Source organism: Staurois parvus, unplaced genomic scaffold, assembly GCF_062004578.1.
Source record: "Staurois parvus isolate SC_StPar_1 unplaced genomic scaffold, SC_StPar_1.0 ptg001418l, whole genome shotgun sequence".
In the NCBI taxonomy this organism is placed as follows: Eukaryota; Metazoa; Chordata; class Amphibia; order Anura; family Ranidae; genus Staurois; species Staurois parvus.
The window spans coordinates 1803542-1822261 of record NW_028319214.1 but is presented as its reverse complement, the minus strand read 5'-3'; the positions used below and the strand labels follow the sequence as shown (position 1 = coordinate 1822261).

At 44.3% G+C, this 18720-nt stretch overlaps 2 protein-coding genes across 3 annotated transcripts in view; both read right to left on the bottom strand.

Annotated features, from left to right (window-relative positions):
* Positions 1-1681, bottom strand: part of SNRNP35 (small nuclear ribonucleoprotein U11/U12 subunit 35) — a 51129-nt gene extending 49448 nt beyond the window's left edge. Inside the window, exon 1 of the mRNA XM_089662020.1 lies at positions 1548-1681. The gene's annotated coding sequence lies outside the window, so the exon portion shown is untranslated. The remainder of the gene's footprint in view (positions 1-1547) is intronic.
* The window catches only part of KMT5A (lysine methyltransferase 5A), a 37122-nt gene that overhangs the window by 5482 nt on the left and 12920 nt on the right, over positions 1-18720 (bottom strand). For both annotated transcript variants that reach the window (XM_089662017.1, XM_089662018.1), the window contains 5 exons: positions 13835-13991; positions 10948-11137; positions 7879-7966; positions 7739-7798; positions 1548-1738 (listed from right to left, as the gene is read on the bottom strand). In XM_089662017.1, coding sequence (XP_089518143.1) covers positions 1548-1738; positions 7739-7798; positions 7879-7966; positions 10948-11137; positions 13835-13991 — 686 coding nt within the window. The remainder of the gene's footprint in view (positions 1-1547; positions 1739-7738; positions 7799-7878; positions 7967-10947; positions 11138-13834; positions 13992-18720) is intronic.

Here is an 18720-nt window from a genome sequence, read left to right as displayed (position 1 = left end):
GCCGCATTGAGGCAGTAATTGCTGCAAAAGGGGCCCAAACCAAGTACTGAGTACATATGCATGCTTATTCTTTTCAGAGGCCCGATATTGTTCTATGTACAATCCTTGTTTTATTGATTGCATGTAATATTCTAATTTTCTGAGATTGTGGATTTGGGGTTTTCATGAGCTGCAAGCCATAATCATCACACTTATGACAAATCACGGCTTGAACTATCTTGCTTTGCATGTAATGAGTCTGTCATATATTAGTTTCACCTTTTAAGTTACATTACTGAAATAAATGAACTTTTGCACGATATTCTAATTTTTCGAGTTTCACCTGTACATTGCTGTGTTCCAGCAGTGGGACATGTAGAAAATAAAAGATGGGCCATTCACAAGCAGCTTTGTATTCTGTGAATGAATACAAAGCTTACTCATTGAAAAAAAAAAAAAAGATTTTATATGGGTACAGCATTGTAGGGCCGTGCAATTGTCATTCAAAATGCAACAGTGCTGAAGGCTGAAAATTGGCCTGGGCAGGAAGGGGATGAAAGTGCCCAGTATTGAAGTGATTAAGATTTCTATTAAGGTGGTGCATCAATTAATTTCTTCCAGCTCACTCCAATCCGATGATCAGCTCCATTCAAAGCTTCAAATTTTAGTATGCAAAGAGAAAAAAAAAAAAACCACAGTAGTGTAATACCATACACACAATTGTATTTATTAAAATGAAAAAAAAAAGCTCAAACTCAGAAGGTTAAATGGCATATGTCAAAAGTCACTGGATCTTTACTGCCACCACTGTAGGTTTGAAACTACTTGACATTTTATGTTGAACATTTGCACAGATAACCACTGCATGACTAATGATTTTACTTCATGAGTTTTATGTGATTGGGTGTATTTACAGCGCTGTACAGTGGTGATTGATATTGGAATTCATTAAGTGATTTTTTTTTGAGTGGTGTAATACTGGAGCTGCATTAGTTTGGGTTTATATAATATTGACTAAAGAAAGAAAAAAAAAAAAAAGACGAAAGTAAAAGCTAGCAAAAATGGTTTGAGCTAAGTAGAGCTAAGGAAAAGCTAACTGCCCTCCCAAGACACTAGCAAAAAAAAAAAAAAAAAAAAAAAAAACTGAGGCTTGCTGGGTAGAGAAAGGATTATCCTTGGCTGGCCTATAGTATCTTTGTTTGCCAATGTCCATTCCTCCTGTAGGCAGCTGTATAACCCAACAGTATATGATTTCCTGTGTCTTTCAACTGATGAGAAGGAAAACATTATTTTTAAAGAAAGACAGAACTACATGAAAATAGTGCTACAAATATCTTGGGTACAGCTTTAAAGTGACCATCTGAGGATAAAAGGCAAACCTAACAGCAAAAGTTAATACATTCCAGTCCCTCAAACCAACAACTATACAAATAGCTATTTTCTCAACCTCATCACCTGATTCAGCACAGCCCCCAAATCTGGAAATGTGCCATATTTTCACAAAGCAAAAAGTGGAAAAAATGCTGACACACACTAATATACAAGTTTTTACACGAGTTTTTACTCACCAGTAGGTTTTATTTAGATACTGAAAGTAGTACATGTAGCAGCCAGTGGAGTCGTCCTGGGCATATGCTGCTTCTCGTTTCTTTGCATCTGTAATTTCTATAAGATCCCCATGGTATTCTACAACAAAGTCTCCTCGAAGAAAATTCCGAGTTGCAATCACACCTCGGCCTTTACCAGTAATGAAATCAATCTGAATTGAAAGACAAATCGCAAGCAGTCATTATTCCATCTAAAAGATAAATATGAGGCCCAGTGTAATTTAAAAATAAAAATTTCTACAATTATGTAAAGTATTAAGATGGATAAAATGCTGAAGTCTTCATGTGTTTCTTCAGGTTCCAGAATGTTGCAAGAACTCAGCAGCTTGGTTTTCCTATAGGTGAATACAGACTTCAAGCTTAAAAAAGATAAGTTCACTTTTTTCAGGTAAAAAAAAAAAAAAGTGCCTTTATTTTATTTTTTTTTTTTTTATTAGGAGCCTGTAAAGCATTGTACCCGCAATCAGCAGGTCGTGGGAGCAATGCAAGGCTCCTGCGGACTGTCAGTGTAAACTGTCTGCTAGTATAGGCAGGCAGTTATACAATGACAGGAACCATCAATAAACTACCTAGAGCACTCGCCAGCACTCTGGTAGTTCATTGCAAACTACAAGCCATTAGTTGCAAAGACTGACAGTAGATGTACTTTTCCCCATTCACAAAACTTTGAATGAATAATGTGGCGGGCAGAGCCCCATACAGTGCGGGGAGAAGATCCCCAGCTTGCGGTCACTAGAGGCAGTGGATCAGGGAGAGGCTACAGCAGTGTGAACATGTTCCACCCTAAATGGGTGGAACATGTAACATGTTCCCAAAAGGTGAGCTCATCCTTCAACCTCAGGCAGTAAGAAACTAATTTTAATATATTCCTCGGTTGACATAAAAATGCCCCAAATGCATTTGCAAACAGTTATTTTAAAAGTAGAAGTGACAAAATCATGGTGCTGCACATCTACAGGGCAGGGACAACCAGTCATACTGCACAAAAGGGGAGGGAAGAAAAAAAGAAAGCAGTGGCTGGTCTATATTAGAGGAAGTTCTGGCACAGAGGCAAAGTTTCACTCCGGGTTACTGCACAGGGCGAAACAAGTTTCAAGGAAAAATACACACTCCTCTTGTTTAGACAATACGTTCTTATCTTGGAGTTATTATTATTACATCGAGTTTATATAACGCCAAAGGGTTTGCTCAGCGCTGTACAATAGGGGGGACAATACATGGCACAGTACAACAATAACAAACAACGTACGAGGGGTAAGAGGGCCCTACTCTTTCGAGCTTACAATCTAGGAGGGAGGGAGTAGTGGTACAGTAGGAAGTGGCTGAGGGGAATGAAGTATTGGGAGGAATGAGGGAGAATGGCTGTTAGGTGAGGGTGGGGTAGGCTTCCCTGAAGAGATGAGTTTTGAGGGAGCGCCTGAATGTGAGGAGGGAAGGCGACAGTCTGATGGATTGGGGCAGTGAGTTCCAGAGGATGGGGGAGGACCTGGAGTAGTCTTGCAGTCGTGCATGGGAGGAGGAGACCAGGGAGCAGGATAGAAGGAGGTCCTGTGAGGAGCGAAGGGTACGGGTAGGGCAGTACTTGGGGATCAGCTTGGTGAGGTAGTCAGGGGCAGTTCATCTTTAATGGTGGTAAGTCCATCGCCAACATGTCCCTCCTTCTACTATATTTATTTATTTATTTATTTATTTATCGAGTTTATATAGCGCCAAAGGGTTTGCTCAGCGCTGTACAATAGAGGGGGGACAATACATGAAACAGTACAGTAACATCAAACAGCACACAAGGGGTAAGAGGGCCCTACTCTTTCGAGCTTACAATCTAGGAGGGAGGGGGTAGAGGTACAGGAGGAAATGGCTGTGGGGGATGGAGTGGAAGGAGGAGGGAAGGGCAGCGGCTGTTAGGTGAGGGTGGGGTAGGCTTCCCTGAAGAGGTGGGTTTTCAGGGAGCGCCTGAAGGTGAGGAGGGAAGGTGACAGTCTGATGGGTTGGGGTAGTGAGTTCCAGAGGATGGGGGAGGACCTGGAGAAGTCTTGCAGTCGTGCGTGGGAGGAGGAGACCAGGGAGCAAGATAGAAGGAGGTCCTGTGAAGAGCGAAGGGTACGGGTAGGGTGGTATCTGGGAATCAGGTCGGTGAGGTAGTTAGGGGCAGTGTTGTGAATGGCTTTATAGGTCAGAGTGAGCAGTTTGAATTTAATGCGTTGGGCAATGGGGAGCCAGTGGAGGGAGAGGCAGAGGGGGGTGGCAGAGGTGGAGCGGCTGGTGAGGTGGATGAGTCTGGCAGCTGAGTTCAGGATGGTCTGAAGCGGGGTGAGTTTGCACTGGGGTAGGCCGGTGAGGAGGGAGTTGCAGTAGTCAAGGCGTGAGATAATCAGGGAGTGAACGAGTAGTTTAGTGGTGTCTGGGGTAAGGAAGGAGCGTATCTTGGAGATGTTCCGGAGGTGGAGCCTGCATGAGTTTGTGAGAGATTTGATATGAGGTTGAAAGGAAAGGTTTGAGTCCAGAATGACGCCAAGGACCTTGGCTTGCGGGGCGGGATTGATGGTGGTGTTGTTGGTAGTGATGGAAAGGATGGGGGGGGGGCACGGGAAGGGGGAAAGACGAGAAGCTCGGTTTTGGAGAGGTTGAGTTTGAGGAAATGGAGCGACATCCAGTCAGAGATGTCGTTTAGGAGGTGAGTGATGCGGGCGGAGAATGTGGGGGTGAGGTGAGGGGTGGATAGGTAGATTTGAGTATCATCAGCATAGAGGTGGTAGTTGAAGCCGTGGGAGTGTATGAGTTTGCCAAGGGAGGAGGTGTAGATGGAGAAGAGAAGGGGTCCAAGGACAGAGCCCTGGGGGACCCCAACAGAGAGGGGGAGGGAAGAGGAGGTGGCGCCGTTGTAGCAAACGCTGAAGGAGCGTTGGGATAGGTAGGAGGAGAACCAGGAGAGAGCGGTGTCTCTGATGCCAAGGGAGAGTAGTTTATTAAGGAGGAGGGGGTGGTCGACTGTGTCAAAGGCCGCAGAGAGGTCTAGGAGAAGGAGGACAGAGTAGTCGCCTTTGGCTTTGGCGGTTAGTAGATCGTTGGTGATTTTGAGGAGGGCAGTTTCGGTGGAGTGTAGGGGACGGAAGCCGGACTGTAGTGGGTCAAGGAGGTTGTTGTCAGTTAGGTGGGCGCTTAGGCGATCGTAGACCAAGCGCTCAAGGAGCTTGGACGTGAGTGGCAGTAGGGAAATTGGTCTGAGGTTGTTGAGGTCAGTGGAGTCCAGGGAGGGCTTTTTGAGTATGGGGGTGATGTGCGCATGTTTTAGGGGGGAGGGGAAGACGCCAGTAGCGAGGGAGAGATTGAAGATGTGGGTAAGGGAGCGGATGAGGGAAGAGGGGGGTGACCGGAGGAGTTGAGAGGGGATAGGGTCCAGGGGGCAGGTAGTGAGGCGGGCTTCTGAGAAGACTCTGGTGACTTCCTCAGTGGTAGTAGGGCTGAAGGAGTGCAGTGATGGGGGGGTTGCGGTAGGCAGGGCCTTGGGTGTGGTGGGGGGCAGTGCCGTTGCAAGGTCAGAGGAGGGGAGAGATGAGAGGGTGATGGAAGGGGGGAGGCTAGATGGGGAGGTAGACTGCAAGTTGACTATGTCCTTGCGGATTGCGTCAATCTTGCTATGGAGATGAGTGGCAATCTCGTGGGCGGTAAGTGAGGTACTGAGTGGAGGAGGGGGGGGAGAGAGCAGGGAGTTGAAGGTGGAGAAGAGTCGGCGAGGGCAGTTAGAGAGGGTGTTGATCAGGTCAACGAAGTAGGCCTGCTTGGCGGCGTGGAGGGAGGAGGTGTAGGTGAGGAAGGCAGATTTGTAGAGGGAGAATGCATGAGGGGACCTGGTTTTGCGCCATAGTCTCTCCAGCGCACGACTGCGACGTTTGAGGCATTTAGTGTGGTCGTTCTGCCATGGTTGGAGCGGTCTGGGTTTGATGTTGCGTGTGGTTAGGGGTGCCAGAGAGTCTAGGGTGGCTGATAGTGAGTCGTTGTACGCGGTGGTGGCTAGGTCAGGACATGACAGTGGAAGGATGCTGTCGTGCAAGCGGTCGGCAGCCGAGTGGAGGGGGGCCGGGTGCAGGTTGCGGAGGTTGCGGCTGGTGATGGTTTGGCGCACTGGGGGGGGGGAGTTAGGGGAAGGGGAGATGGAGAACGTGAGGAGGTGGTGGTCGGAGAGAGGGAAGGGGGTGTTAGTGAAGTGGTTAAGGGTACAGAGGTGGGAGAAGACGAGGTCCAGGGTGTTCCCATTGATGTGGGTGGAGGATTGAGTGTGTTGTGTGAGCGCGAAGGAGGTGGTTAAGTGGAGGAGTCGAGAGGTAGCTGGGGTGTTGTCGTTGATGGGGATGTTGAAGTCCCCGAGGATGATGGTCGGTAGCTCAGAGGAGAGGAAGAAGGGAAGCCAGGCGGCGAAGTCATCCAGGAAGCGGGCTATGGATCCGGGGGGCCTGTAGATCACTGCGATCCTTAAGGGGGTGGGTGAGAAGAGCCGGATGCAGTGAGCCTCGAAGGAGGAGAAGGTTAGGGAGGGGGGGTTAGGGAGGACCTGGAAGGTGCTCAGCGGTGATAGGAGCAGGCCGACACCACCACCTTTGTGACCGCTCAGTCTTGGTGAATGGGACCAGATGAGACCTCCATGAGAGAGTGCCGCAGGGGAGGTAGAGTCGGTGGCCTGTATCCAGGTTTCGGTGATGGCTAGGAGGTTGAGGGAGCGGGAGATAAAGAGGTCATGGATGGCAGTTAGTTTGTTGCAAACCGAGCGGGCGTTCAGAAGTGCAACCGAGAGAGGGGGGATGGATGTGGGGAGGAGGTGCACAGGTATGAGGTTGAGGGGGTTGCGGCGGCTGGCGGGAGCAGGGGGGTCCCTGGAGGGGGGGAGAGGTGGTGAGGGGCCAGGGTTCGGGGAGATGTCCCCAGCGGATAGGAGAAGGAGAAGGGTGAGGAGGGTGGCATGGGAATGGGAGGTGCAGGAGCGTGTGGGTCTGGTAGTGGTGGCACGTGGGTCGACCGAGGAGTGGAGTACCAGGAGGAGGTGGTGAGTGCCGTAGTGGGGAGAGGGCAGAAGTGAAGGGGCAATGTAGAGCCGTTTTGGGGGGGTGGGCGGGTAGAGGGAGGCGATTTTTGGGATGGAGGAGAGGAAAACGAGGAGGAGAAGTGCAGGTGGCATGCTGGGGTGAGTGCAGTGCTGTTCGGGTCAGGGGAGGTGAAGGGATACGGGTCAGGGCGAGGTGATGTGGAGAGTCTATATCACCGTGGAGGAGTCCACTAGAGTCCTTCTGTAGGGGGAGAGTGGGAGTAGAGTCCAGCGGCTGGCTGGCTGCAATCTGTGGGTGCAGTATGCTGGCGTCCGAGGGGGCATCAGTGGGTCTGGTGGATCGGCGAGTGGAGGGGACGTAGGGTGCGATGTTGGGGGGCGTTGGCAGGCAAGGCGTCTGGTGATGCTGGCGGCTCGGTGACTGGAGATTCGCTGGGTGGTATACATCACTACAACAGTGTTCAATAGTTTTCTGATGACATCATCAGTGGACCATTATTTGTTTCAGAGACACAACAGGAAAAGGGGTGGCTGGAATCAGGCCCCTCTTACATCTGCACATTTAAAGGTGTTCTGTACATTGCACATTTGTTACAATGCAAACTAAGCAGATCGGTTTCCTGGACCCACTGAAATCTACGCGTTTACTCTGCAAAGTAAGCACATGTGCAGTAGAAACAATATAGGAGGAAACTAAACATTACAGGAGGCTTCAACAGTGTGATCTCAGTAATTTAAAACTTTGAGGGGAAAGGATAGATTAGTTTTCAGGATGTGAGAAGGGTAAAACAGGGCAAGGAGCTTTGGAGGAAAAAAAAAAAAAAAAAAAACGAGCATTCTTTAGGGAAGAAGCTAGTGCAGTGCATTTCCCAGCATCACAAGCAAGTCCAAGAATCACCAGATAACTGATAGAAAAGGGATTATGGTGGATCAAAATACTACAAGCAGGCAGTGCTTGGTTAAAAAAAAGAAAAAAAAACAAAAAAAAAAACAAAAAAAAAAAAAAAAAACTACTTAACTGGTACGCTGTGCTGCTTTGAATGTAACTGAGGGATTCATGCGCAGTTTAGCAAAAGTGTAGCTGTAAAAATAAGCTTGCGCTAACAATAATTACCTTCATCCCCTCCTCTGTGCCACTTGTAATTAAGTCATCTATCCTCTTCTTTTGCTCTGACTGCAAAATATAATAGAGACCCGCTTAGTATTTCACATGTACATAACCACACTAATAATTATTGGAAGCTAAATGCACACCTCTAGCTCTGTTTTGCTTTTCCTACCGCTTCTTCTAACTTGATAGTAGTCTGTAACTTTTCTGTTTTGAGACTTGGTTTCTTGTACTCTACAGAAATAAAAAAAAAAAAAAAAAAAAAAAAAGGATTGAGCATAAAACTAATAGTAAAGCGAGACAAAAAAAAAAAAAAAAAAAAAAAAAAGTTTCATACACAGAATCAGATTATACTGTAAATCTACTATATTTTTATTTTCTCAACAAGCCAAGAAATTTGCCACAATATCTACAACCTTTTAAACTGACTGGTGGCTATTGCGAATACTGAAAAAAATCCTGTTATTGATACATGAAGCCTGTACTGCACAGCAAGACATTTTTTTAAACCATCACAATTGTTTCTCATTAAAGTAATTTTTTTGTCAGCAACAACAAACACGTCAACCTGACTTTCTATTCAAGAACAGTCTTTTTTGGAATTTCTCTAGTACAGTCATGAGCACATGGAAGAACAAAAACAAATACAAAGCCAAGTCCTCCTTTCAGACCATTTTTTATGTTACACTCATATTTAAAAGCGGTAGTAAACCACAGGAAAGAAATTTAAAAAAAAAAAAATAAATAAAAAAAAAAAAAAAAAAAAAAAGGTAGTCATAATGTGTTCGTATGCATTGCATACTGGCACATTATGTAAAACTTCCCTTAAAACTAAGCCCTCCAGTGGCACGCTGTCACCGCTGTACAGGCTTCCATCGCCACCCATCTTCCTTCCGGGTTCACAGACTCTGGCCGTCTGACACGCCGGACTGCGAGGACGTCACTCGCACGCATGCACGCAGAATTCCCAAGCCACGGCACACAGCTCTGAAGGAATGGCATGGGCATGAGTTTCCTTCAGAGCGCGTGCGCCAGGCTTAATAAAGAGTACGTTGCACGTTTAGGACATATTCATTTTACCAACAGGTAAATTTTATTTTAAGCTTGCCTGTAGGTAAAATTAAACAAGAGGAGTTTACTAGCACTTTTAGGTGCAGTAGAGTCGCATACAGAATCCCCAACTATCCTCCACCCCCCTTACCTGAATCGTAGGGTGCATTTTCTGTGTTGTCTTTTTAACTTAACACAGCTATGGCCACGCAGCTGCATAATTCAAATCTGGGACTGCGGCAGAGGGACTGTGTAAAGTGCGTCCACAAGCCTTCATCCCACTCTGTAGTTCAAGCAGTTCTTCCTCCAGCAAGCCCATACCCAAATACAGACTTGAAGCTGGCAGGGAAACATTGCAAGAGCCTATGTCTTCCACCCCCTTGACTGATTACAGGTGTAATGCTCTGTAGGCTCCATTGCAAAAAAAGTGTAAAAGAACACTGATAATTAAGTCAAGTTTGCTGCATTTATGCTTTCTATAAACAGTAGTACAAAAAAGTAGACTAAGCATTTGAAGATGTTGGTGTAACCACTTCATGTTTTTCCAGCCAAAAGAGACCATATTGCTCTATTTAATGTCTAGTGACTTTAGATCAAAGTGTTGACACACAAAGATTATTTTTAAGGTTTGGTTAAAGGCCAAGTTCATATTTACATAAAAAAATAAAAAAAGCACATATTTTTGTAGGTTAAATTAAAAAAAACAAAAACGTATTGCATTATTACTTACACTAATTACTTAAAACAGGAACCTGCAAAGTATTGCACCAACAGTCAGCAGATTGCAGGTGCAATGTCAGGCTCCTGCACACACAGGTCTGTTGCCCATACCTCCGTACAGGCTGTCATTTTCAGAGCTGCAGGCAGTGTCAGTGAACTACGGGTGTGCTAACCAATGCACATGCAGTTCAAACTACGGTTTGTCTGCCGTGGGGGTAGACAGTGCTTTTAGTTTTTTCAGTCACAGGAATCTGAAAGCATGATGCAGCTGGGTACCCCTTTTAACCACTTGCCTACAGGGCACTTATACCCCCTTCCTGCCCAAACCAATTTCCAGCTTTCAGCGCTGTCACACTTTGACAATTGCGCGGTCATGCAACACTGTACCCATATGAAATTTTTATCATTTTTTTGAGACAGATAGAGCTTTCTTTTGGTGGTATTTAATCACCTCTGGGATTTTTATTTTTTCTTGAACAAAACCAAAAACCACTGAAAATTTAGAAAAACGTTTTTCTTAGTTTTTGTTATACAATTTTGTAAATAAGCGATTTTTCTCCTTCACTGATGTGCGCTGAGGCTGCACTGATGGACACTGATGAGGAGGCACTGGTAGGTTGCACCGATGGGCATTGACAGACATCACTGATGGGCACTGAAAGGCAGCACTGATACATGACACTGATAGGCGGCACTGACTGGCACGGATAGGCACCGATTAGCATTGATAGGTAGCACTTACTGGCACTGATGGGTGACATTGAAAGGCAGCTCAGATGGGCACTGATATGTGGCATTGATGTGCACTGATATGTGGCACTGATGGACACTGACAGGTGGCACTTCTGGGGCCACACTGATCATCAGGGCACACTGATCATCAGTGCCCTGATAATCAGTGTACATGTCCCCTCCGTGGAAAGCCGATTACCGGCTCTCCTCTCCTCTCGAGCGGTCAGCGTGACAGCTCGAGAGGAGAGAAATGCCGATAACCGACATTTCCGTGTTTACATGTGATCAGCTGTGATTGGACACAGCTGATCACATGACCGAGCCGACATCTTCGGCTCTTTTCGTGATCCGTGATCCTCTGTGTCTGAGGGACACAGCGCACCGGCGATCGCCGCGCGCTCCCTGAGCCGCGCATGCGCGGTGAGAATGGAAGGACATCATATGACATCCTATCAGAATGAGAGAACCACCTTGCGCCCGTCATTGTACTATATGGCACGCGGAAGGTGGTTAAAGGGGTAGCACACCAAATCTTTAGCAAATGCGTACAGTGAACCCTGTATAATAATAATAATAATTTGGTGTATGTTCTGCTTGCACTAGCACATAAAAAATGGAGGGCAAAAGATCAAAGTAGGACACAATATTAAGAATCCAGTTTAAAATCAAACCAAATTTTACACATTATTTGCATGAAAACATTCCATACTCACTTCCGTCTGTTGGATTTTTTCACAATTCTTTGTGGCTCTGGCTTCCGGTCAGCTGGGGAAGGCTTCTTCTGTGGCTCAGGCAAGCTTTGATTCTGGACCAGACCACTATCGGACACACTACTTTCACTGTCTTTGTGCTCTGTGGCTTTGCTTATTGGTTCTGTTATAGTAACAATTTTTGTCTTCTTTGCTAAAATTTTTCAAATAGACAGGATACATAAGTATTAAAGGAAACACTTAAAAAAAAAACTCAACTAAATCAAAGCACAGAATTGTGGACTGCCTAAGAACTAAAACCAAAAAAAAAAAAAAATAAATCACACACACACTTTTATGTTAAAACATCCAGGAGTAGCTGTGTAAATATAGCAGCCATTGCTGTCATACTGGACCTTCCACCTCATCCCATGCCTAAAGCATCTGCTAGAAAAGGCTTGCTGAGACTTTCAGTCTCATGGCCAATGGAAATTTTTATTACAAGATTTTAAACTCATGAATACACCATATGCAGTTACCACAGTTAACACAGCCAAGACCAGCTCATTGCTATCCAAAAATTAAGCATTCATTCAGAGATATCTCACAAATTGGCACTTCCTGACATCATTGCTTACTACTTGTGAAATCTCTGAATGATCACAGAGAGCCTTGTACCATGTGACAAGCTGTGACCAATCACAGCTCTCACTTTCTCAATGGCTGCAAGAATGCAGCCAGAGAAGGAGAAAGGATTGCTTTTACAGCCTTTATGGGTATAAAAGCAATCAGTATAAAAAAAGAAAACAAAAAAAAAAAAAAAAAAAACCTTCATCATCCTCCACAAGTAGTACAGTGTCACTATGGTGACACTGTAGTACTGTTAGGGTTACAGCATGTTAAAAAAAAACATAAGTATAAAAAATGAAATGTAAAAAAGTTTTGAAAAATTATAATTTTTCGTTGTAAACTAATTTGTTTTTTTTTTTGTTTTTTTACTAAAAAGGTAGCTGACTACATAACTTTGGCCAAGATTTATGAAGAAAGATTATTTATTTGCAAAATTTAAAAAAAATTAAAAAAAAATACCAGCGGTGAACAAATACCACCAAAATAAAGTTGTATCTGTCTAAAAAAAAATGCTAAAAAAATTCATATGGGTACAGTGTTGCATGACCGCGCAATTGTCAAAGTGTGATAGCACTGAAAGCTGAAAATTGGCCTGGGCAGGAAGGGGGTGAAAGTGTCCGGACTTGAAGTGGTTAACCACTTGCCTACCAGGCACTTATACCCCCTTCCTTACCAGGCCAATTTTCAGCTTTCAGCGCTGCCGCACTTTGATTGACAATTGCGCGGTCATGCAACATTGTACCCATATGAAATTTTGATAATTTTTTTCTCACAAATAGAGCTTTCTTTTGGTGGTATTTAATTGCCACTGGGCGCTTTACTTTTTGCGCTATAAATAAAAAAATGCAAAAAATTTGAAAAAAAAATAATTCTCTCTTTGTTTCTATTATAAAATTTTTCAAACAGGTATTTTTTCTCCTTCACTGATAGGCAGCACTAATGAGGTGTCACGGATAGGCGGCACTAATATGCAGCACTGATAGGCGGCACTGATAGGTGACACTGATGATGGGTACTGATAGACGGCACTGACTGGCATCACTGCTGGGCACTGACTGGCGGCACTGACTGGCACAACCCCTGGGCACTGACTGGTGGCACTGACTGGCAGCACTGCTGGGCTGCACAGGTGGGTGGGCACAGGTGGGTGGGACTTCTGGGCACAGGTAGGTGGCACTTCTGGGCACAGGTGTGTGACACTTCTGGGCACAGGTGGGTGCACTGCTGGGCACAGGTGGGCGGAACTTGCGGGTGGCACTGCTGGGCACCGATCATCAGGGCACTGATCATCAGTGTCCTGATGATCGGTGCCGATCCCCGCTGTGACAACTGCCGGTTCTCGGCAGTACTTTCCTCACAATCTGACAGCGCGAGGAAAGTGCAGCCGAGAACCGGCACTTGCATTTCCCTGTGATCAGCGTGTCATTGGACACCGCTGATCATGTGGTAAAAGGCCGCTGGGATCGGCCTTTTACCACATCACGTGATCAGCTGTGTCCGTAGGACACAGCGATCACGGAGATCGCCGGGTGCGCGCCCCCTGGGGCGCGCAGGAGAGCGCGTTCTGGGGGGACGTCATATGACGTCCACCCAGAACTGGCTGGCCGCAGTCAAGCCGTCATTCGGCTATCTGCGGTCGGCAACTAGTTAACTAATGAATACCCACCCATATATGTGCAGATTGTGGTCAAAGTTAGTCTTACCCTTCACATGGATAGGAACATCCGCTTTGAAATGGCGTGACTATCAACTATTCTTTAATCTCTTTCCCCACTACTACTAGTCTTGGGTCCATCACTTACTACTGTCATTATAGCACACACAACTTACATTAAAAAAGCAAGGGAAGAACACCACAGGAATATTTTTTTTTTTTTATAAATTCTTTCATGCGCGAGAATTATACAATGTCACACACAAGGTGCCCAACCCATAGATACTACTACTAAAATTTAGGTTGTGACTTCTCTAAAAAAAAACATGACACACCCTAATCATTTTGATATCTTACAAATATTGTCAAAGCGTGTTACCCCTGGCCAATAGCTGCATGTACATTTTATCGAATTCAGCTATTTGCCCTTATACACACACTGATAAATCCCAGAACATTTTGAAGGAAGAAGAATATATACTGAGACCAATAAACTCATTAAAAACACAGTTTATTCTCTCACAGCTTGCTAAGGAAAGCATACGTAACTAGGATCATAGTCAAACAATCCAAACTACCAGTTCAAAAGGTGAAATGCAAATACCTGTTACACATTATGGTTCTTACCTTCTGCTTTTTTGTGAGGGTCCAAAAAGGCTTTACCCATATTTTTGCTCTCATGAGGCGGAGTGGAGTTTTCTTCCTGAAGAGGTGTGCGCACCCCAGATGTTTTAGGAGGGTTCATATAAGAACTGATTTTCGTTTGATTTCCATGTCCCACATCCTACAGACAACTCAATTATTAGCGAACATTTTATAAAAAGAAAAAAAAAGAAAAAAAAACACACGACATGTACAAATATATACAAAGAATACTTTATATTAAAGCTTTTTTTACTTTAGTTCTTTGGTCAACCTTAAAAGGGCATCCAGCCCAAAAACACAAATGTAAATACATTGCAGCTCACCATTGCTTAAATGTACATTTTCTATTTTAGGTTGTAATATACTTTAGTAGCATTAGCTCCATACAGCAAGCTGCACGCTGTTCTGCCAGCAGTACAACCAACTTCCCGTCAGTTGCCAGAATTAACCCCCCTGGCAGTATTCCCGAATGTAGCTCGGGGTAAAGTTTCAGCACCACAAGCGGTAACCCCGAGCTACACTCGGGAATACCTTGCAGCGTTGCTCCAGGATCCCTTCTGTACTTACCTTGTCCTTCGCTCCCGCGATGTCCCCCCTGCAGAGTCCCTGGCAATGTCCTCCGGCATCGGTCTCCCGGGTTCCGTTCCCTGCGATTTTAGGGGGACATAACCGGCGGGAAATTTAAAAAATGTAAAAAAAAAATGACACACTAAATACACTAAAATCACATAGTAAAACATTACTGTATCAAAGCATTTCACATACATTTTGTCCTGTGCCCTGCCTGCATTTTTACATTTCTTTCTGCCTGGAAACTGAGAAATGTCCATGGCGTCCAAAAAGCGTCCCTTTAGGTCAAAAGTGGTTTTAGACCAGCTAGAGAACAGCGATAGTAAATTAGAACCACTTTCAGAATTGAGTGATGATTCGTGGGGAAATTCGTCAGACACTGAAAAGGATTTTGCGACTTTGCTCTGCGATGTGCGAACTTGGCGCTATATTTCAAATTTCAGTGTTTTTGGTTTGATTATATTATTGAATTAAATTTATTATATTATTTTTTATGATTAAATAATAATTTATGATTTTGTGTTTCAAATTTTAACATACCGAGGATGTTTACTAGACTCTTGTTCGGACAGATTTCAGTGAGTTATTCCTAAAAATTACAGGCCTACAATAAACGACATATTTCCATGCAAAAAAAATGTACCGCTTTGAGCACAGAAATACTGACATAATCAGACCACTAGGGAGGTTAAACAGATTTCGGATGAGTGCTTCTCAGTTCTTGAGAAGAAGCCTTGGATTTTTAAAAGTAAGGAACACAGACTTCCTCTGATTGGCCAAGGTGGAGCTCATAACGACATCAGCCCACTTAGCTTGAATGATGGAGAAGCACTCAGTCCGACTCAGTTTAAGGGTTTGTTCGTAACAGGTGATTTCTGGTGCATTTTTAACATGCATCCAGAATGCCATGTATCCCAATGGCTCCAACTGAACATGTATCGAACACAAAATGCATATGCAAGAATGTATCCAGAAAGAAGAAATTGTGATGTGAACAACCCCCAATTCAGGCAACAGATGGGACTGCAGGAACACAGTGCCTCCTACTGTAGATCGTTAATACTACTTCACTATATTACAACACACACAGTGGCTACATTGTTCTGTACAAGTTTTTTGGGGGCCATCCATTAAGAAAAAGTTCAGCTCTCAGGAAAAAAAAAAAAAAAAGTGTAAAAAAAATAAAAAAATAAATGTGCATTTATTATTTTTTCCTGCGGGAGCCTGGAAAGCTCACCGATGCCATGTCTGCCTCCTACGGGATGTATGAGCAAGCAGATATACTGACAGGAAGAGGATGAATTAACTATCACGGTACTTCATTGAGGACTACAAGCCGACTTGTAGTCTTATTCACAGATGACTGCGAACGACATGGCTGTGCATAGCCACACTTTTTTTACATTAAACAGCTAGCAAGGGGGAGAGATCCCCTGCTAGCTGTCAGAGCGGGGGCCGGACTGATCGTAACATGTAACACCCATATTCAGGATGTAACATTTAACATGTTACGAAAGGTGAACTTGTCCCTTAAAATAAAACCTAGAAATTCTTGTTTTAATGGTTTTGTCTCAACCCTCCAACTGCAACTTTTGCTGGATAGCTTAGTCTGTTAGAGGAAGTTGAAAAATAAACTTAATGGCAAGATCACCAGGTGATTGAATATATGGCTGCAACTTTTTTTTATTTTGCTTTTGTGTTTGAAATATCTATTCTATTTTGCTTCCCCTAAATTAAGCTCTTTTATGGAATTGGATAGGCTTTTAGGCATGATGCACATGGACCAAAAATAAATAAATAAATGCAGCTTTCAGGATTGTTTTTACATTTTGTTTTTCACACCTCTGAACTCATCTGCACATTAGCCAATCTGCCCATGCATATGCAGGCAGTACAGTATATTGGCCAGAGGCAGGTGCGGACTGACCATTTGGAAACTCGGGCACTGCCCGAGGGCCTGGGGTCAGTAGGGGGCCCAATGAGATGCCCTGGTACCCTTTTCATAGGGTTTTTTGAGTTTGGGCAAGGACACAGGGGCCCCATGATCCCCTATTGCCTGGGGGCCCCATGAGTTGTCAGTCTGCCCCGGGCCAGAGGAGCACTTTTGTGTTTCTTTTTTGCCAACTTGAGACAGAAAAAAAATGCCTCTATACTTCATATGTCTGTGTACATGAAGCCTGAGCCCTGGTTCACACTGCATACAACTTTTGAAATCGTACAACTTCACACATCTCAGTGCAACTTCAGGTGTGACTTGTAAGACATCTGTGCAACTTCATGCACAGATGTCAATGCAAGTTGCACCAGAAATCTGCAAAAGTAGTGCAGGAACTACTTTTCAAATTGGCATAACTCCGACTTTAGAACAGTTCCATTGCTAATTAAAATGTTATTTAGTCCTGGTTCACACCGATGCAACTTGTCATGCGATTTGACATTGTCGCACCACGGCTAAAGTGCATTTTAATTAGAAGTAATTGACTGCATAGTCTCCATTATATTAAATCAGCCCCTTTTACACAGGCGGCCCGTCTACTGACCCATGAGTACAAAGATCAAAACAAAAAAAAAAAAGGAAGAAGGACATACAGTTGCAAGAAAAAGTATGTGAACCCCTTGGGATTACGTGGAGTTTTGCATGAATTGGGCATAAAATGTGCTCTGAATGTCATCTAAGTCACAACAATAGAAGAACACAGTCTGCTGAACATAATACTACACAAATATTAGATGTTGCCATGGTTTAATTGCACATAACATGTAAACATTCACAGTGCAGGGAGGAAAAAGTATGTGAAGCCCTAGCTTAATGACTTCTCCCAGAGCTAATTGGAGCCAGGAGTGAGCCAACTTTGACTCCAATCAGTGTGATGATATTGGATGTGTTGCTGACAGCTGTCCTGCCCTTAAAAAACACACACCTGTTTTGGGTTTACTGGTTTTAAGAAGCACTGTCTGATGTGAACCATGCCTCGCAGAAAAGAGCTCTCAGAAGACCTACAATCAAGAATTGTTGACTTGCATGAAGCTGGAAAGGGTTACAAAAGTATCTCCAAAAGCCTTGATGTTCATGTGTCCACGGTAAGACAGACTGTCTACAAATGGAGAAAGTTTAGCACTGTTGCTACTCTCCCTAGGCGTGGTCGTCCTGTAAAAATGACTGCAAGAGCACAGCGCAGAATGCTGCATGAGGTAAAGAAGAATCCCAGAGTGTCAGCTAAAGACCTACAGAAATCTCTGGCACATGCTAACATTTTTGTTGACACATCTACAATAAGGAAAACACTAAACAAGAATGGAGTACATGGGAGGACACCACGGAGGAAGCCATTGCTGTCCAAAAAGAATATTGCAGCACGTTTGAAGTTTCCAAAAGAACACCTGGATGTTCCACAGCACTACTGGCAAAATATACTGTGGACAGATGAAACCAAGATTGAGTTGTTTGGGAAGAACACACAACACTATGTGTGGAGAAAAAAAAGGCACAGCACACCAACATCAAAACCTCATCTCCACTGTGAAACATGGCGGAGGGAGCATCATGGTTTGGGGCTGCTTTGCTGCCTCAGGGCCTGGACGGATTGTTGTCATTGATGGGAAAATGAATTCCAGAGTTTATCAAGACATTTTGCAGGAAAATGTACGACCATCTGTCCACCAACTGAAGCTCCGCAGAGAATGGGTGATGCAACAGGACAATGACCCAAAGCATACAAGTCATTCAACAAAACAATGGCTGCAACAGCACAGAATACACCTTCTGGAGTGGCCCAGTCAGAGTCCTGACCTCAACCCCATTGAAATGCTGTGGCATGACCTTAAGAGAGAGATTCACACTAGACATCCCAAGAATATTGCTACACTGAAACAGTTTTGTGAAGAGGAGTGGTCCAAAATTACTCCAGATCATTGTGCAGGTCTGATCTGCAACTACAGGAAATGTTTGGTTGAGGTTATTGCTGCCAAAGGAGGGTCAACCAGTTATTAAGTCCAAAGGTTCACATACTTTTTCCTCCCTGCACTGTGAATGTTTACATGTTATGTGCAATTAAACCATGGCAACATCTAATGTTTGTATATTATTATGTTCAGCAGACTGTGTTCTTCTATTGTTGTGACTTAGATGACGTTCAGAGCACATTTTATGCCCAATTCATGCAAAACTCCACATAATCCCAAGGGGTTCACATACTTTTTCTTGCAACTGTACATCCCTATGGGTGGGTGGATGCAAGCACTTGCCTAAATCTGCCCACCTCCTGGTCTGTACCGATTAGTTGGACTGAACGGAAAAT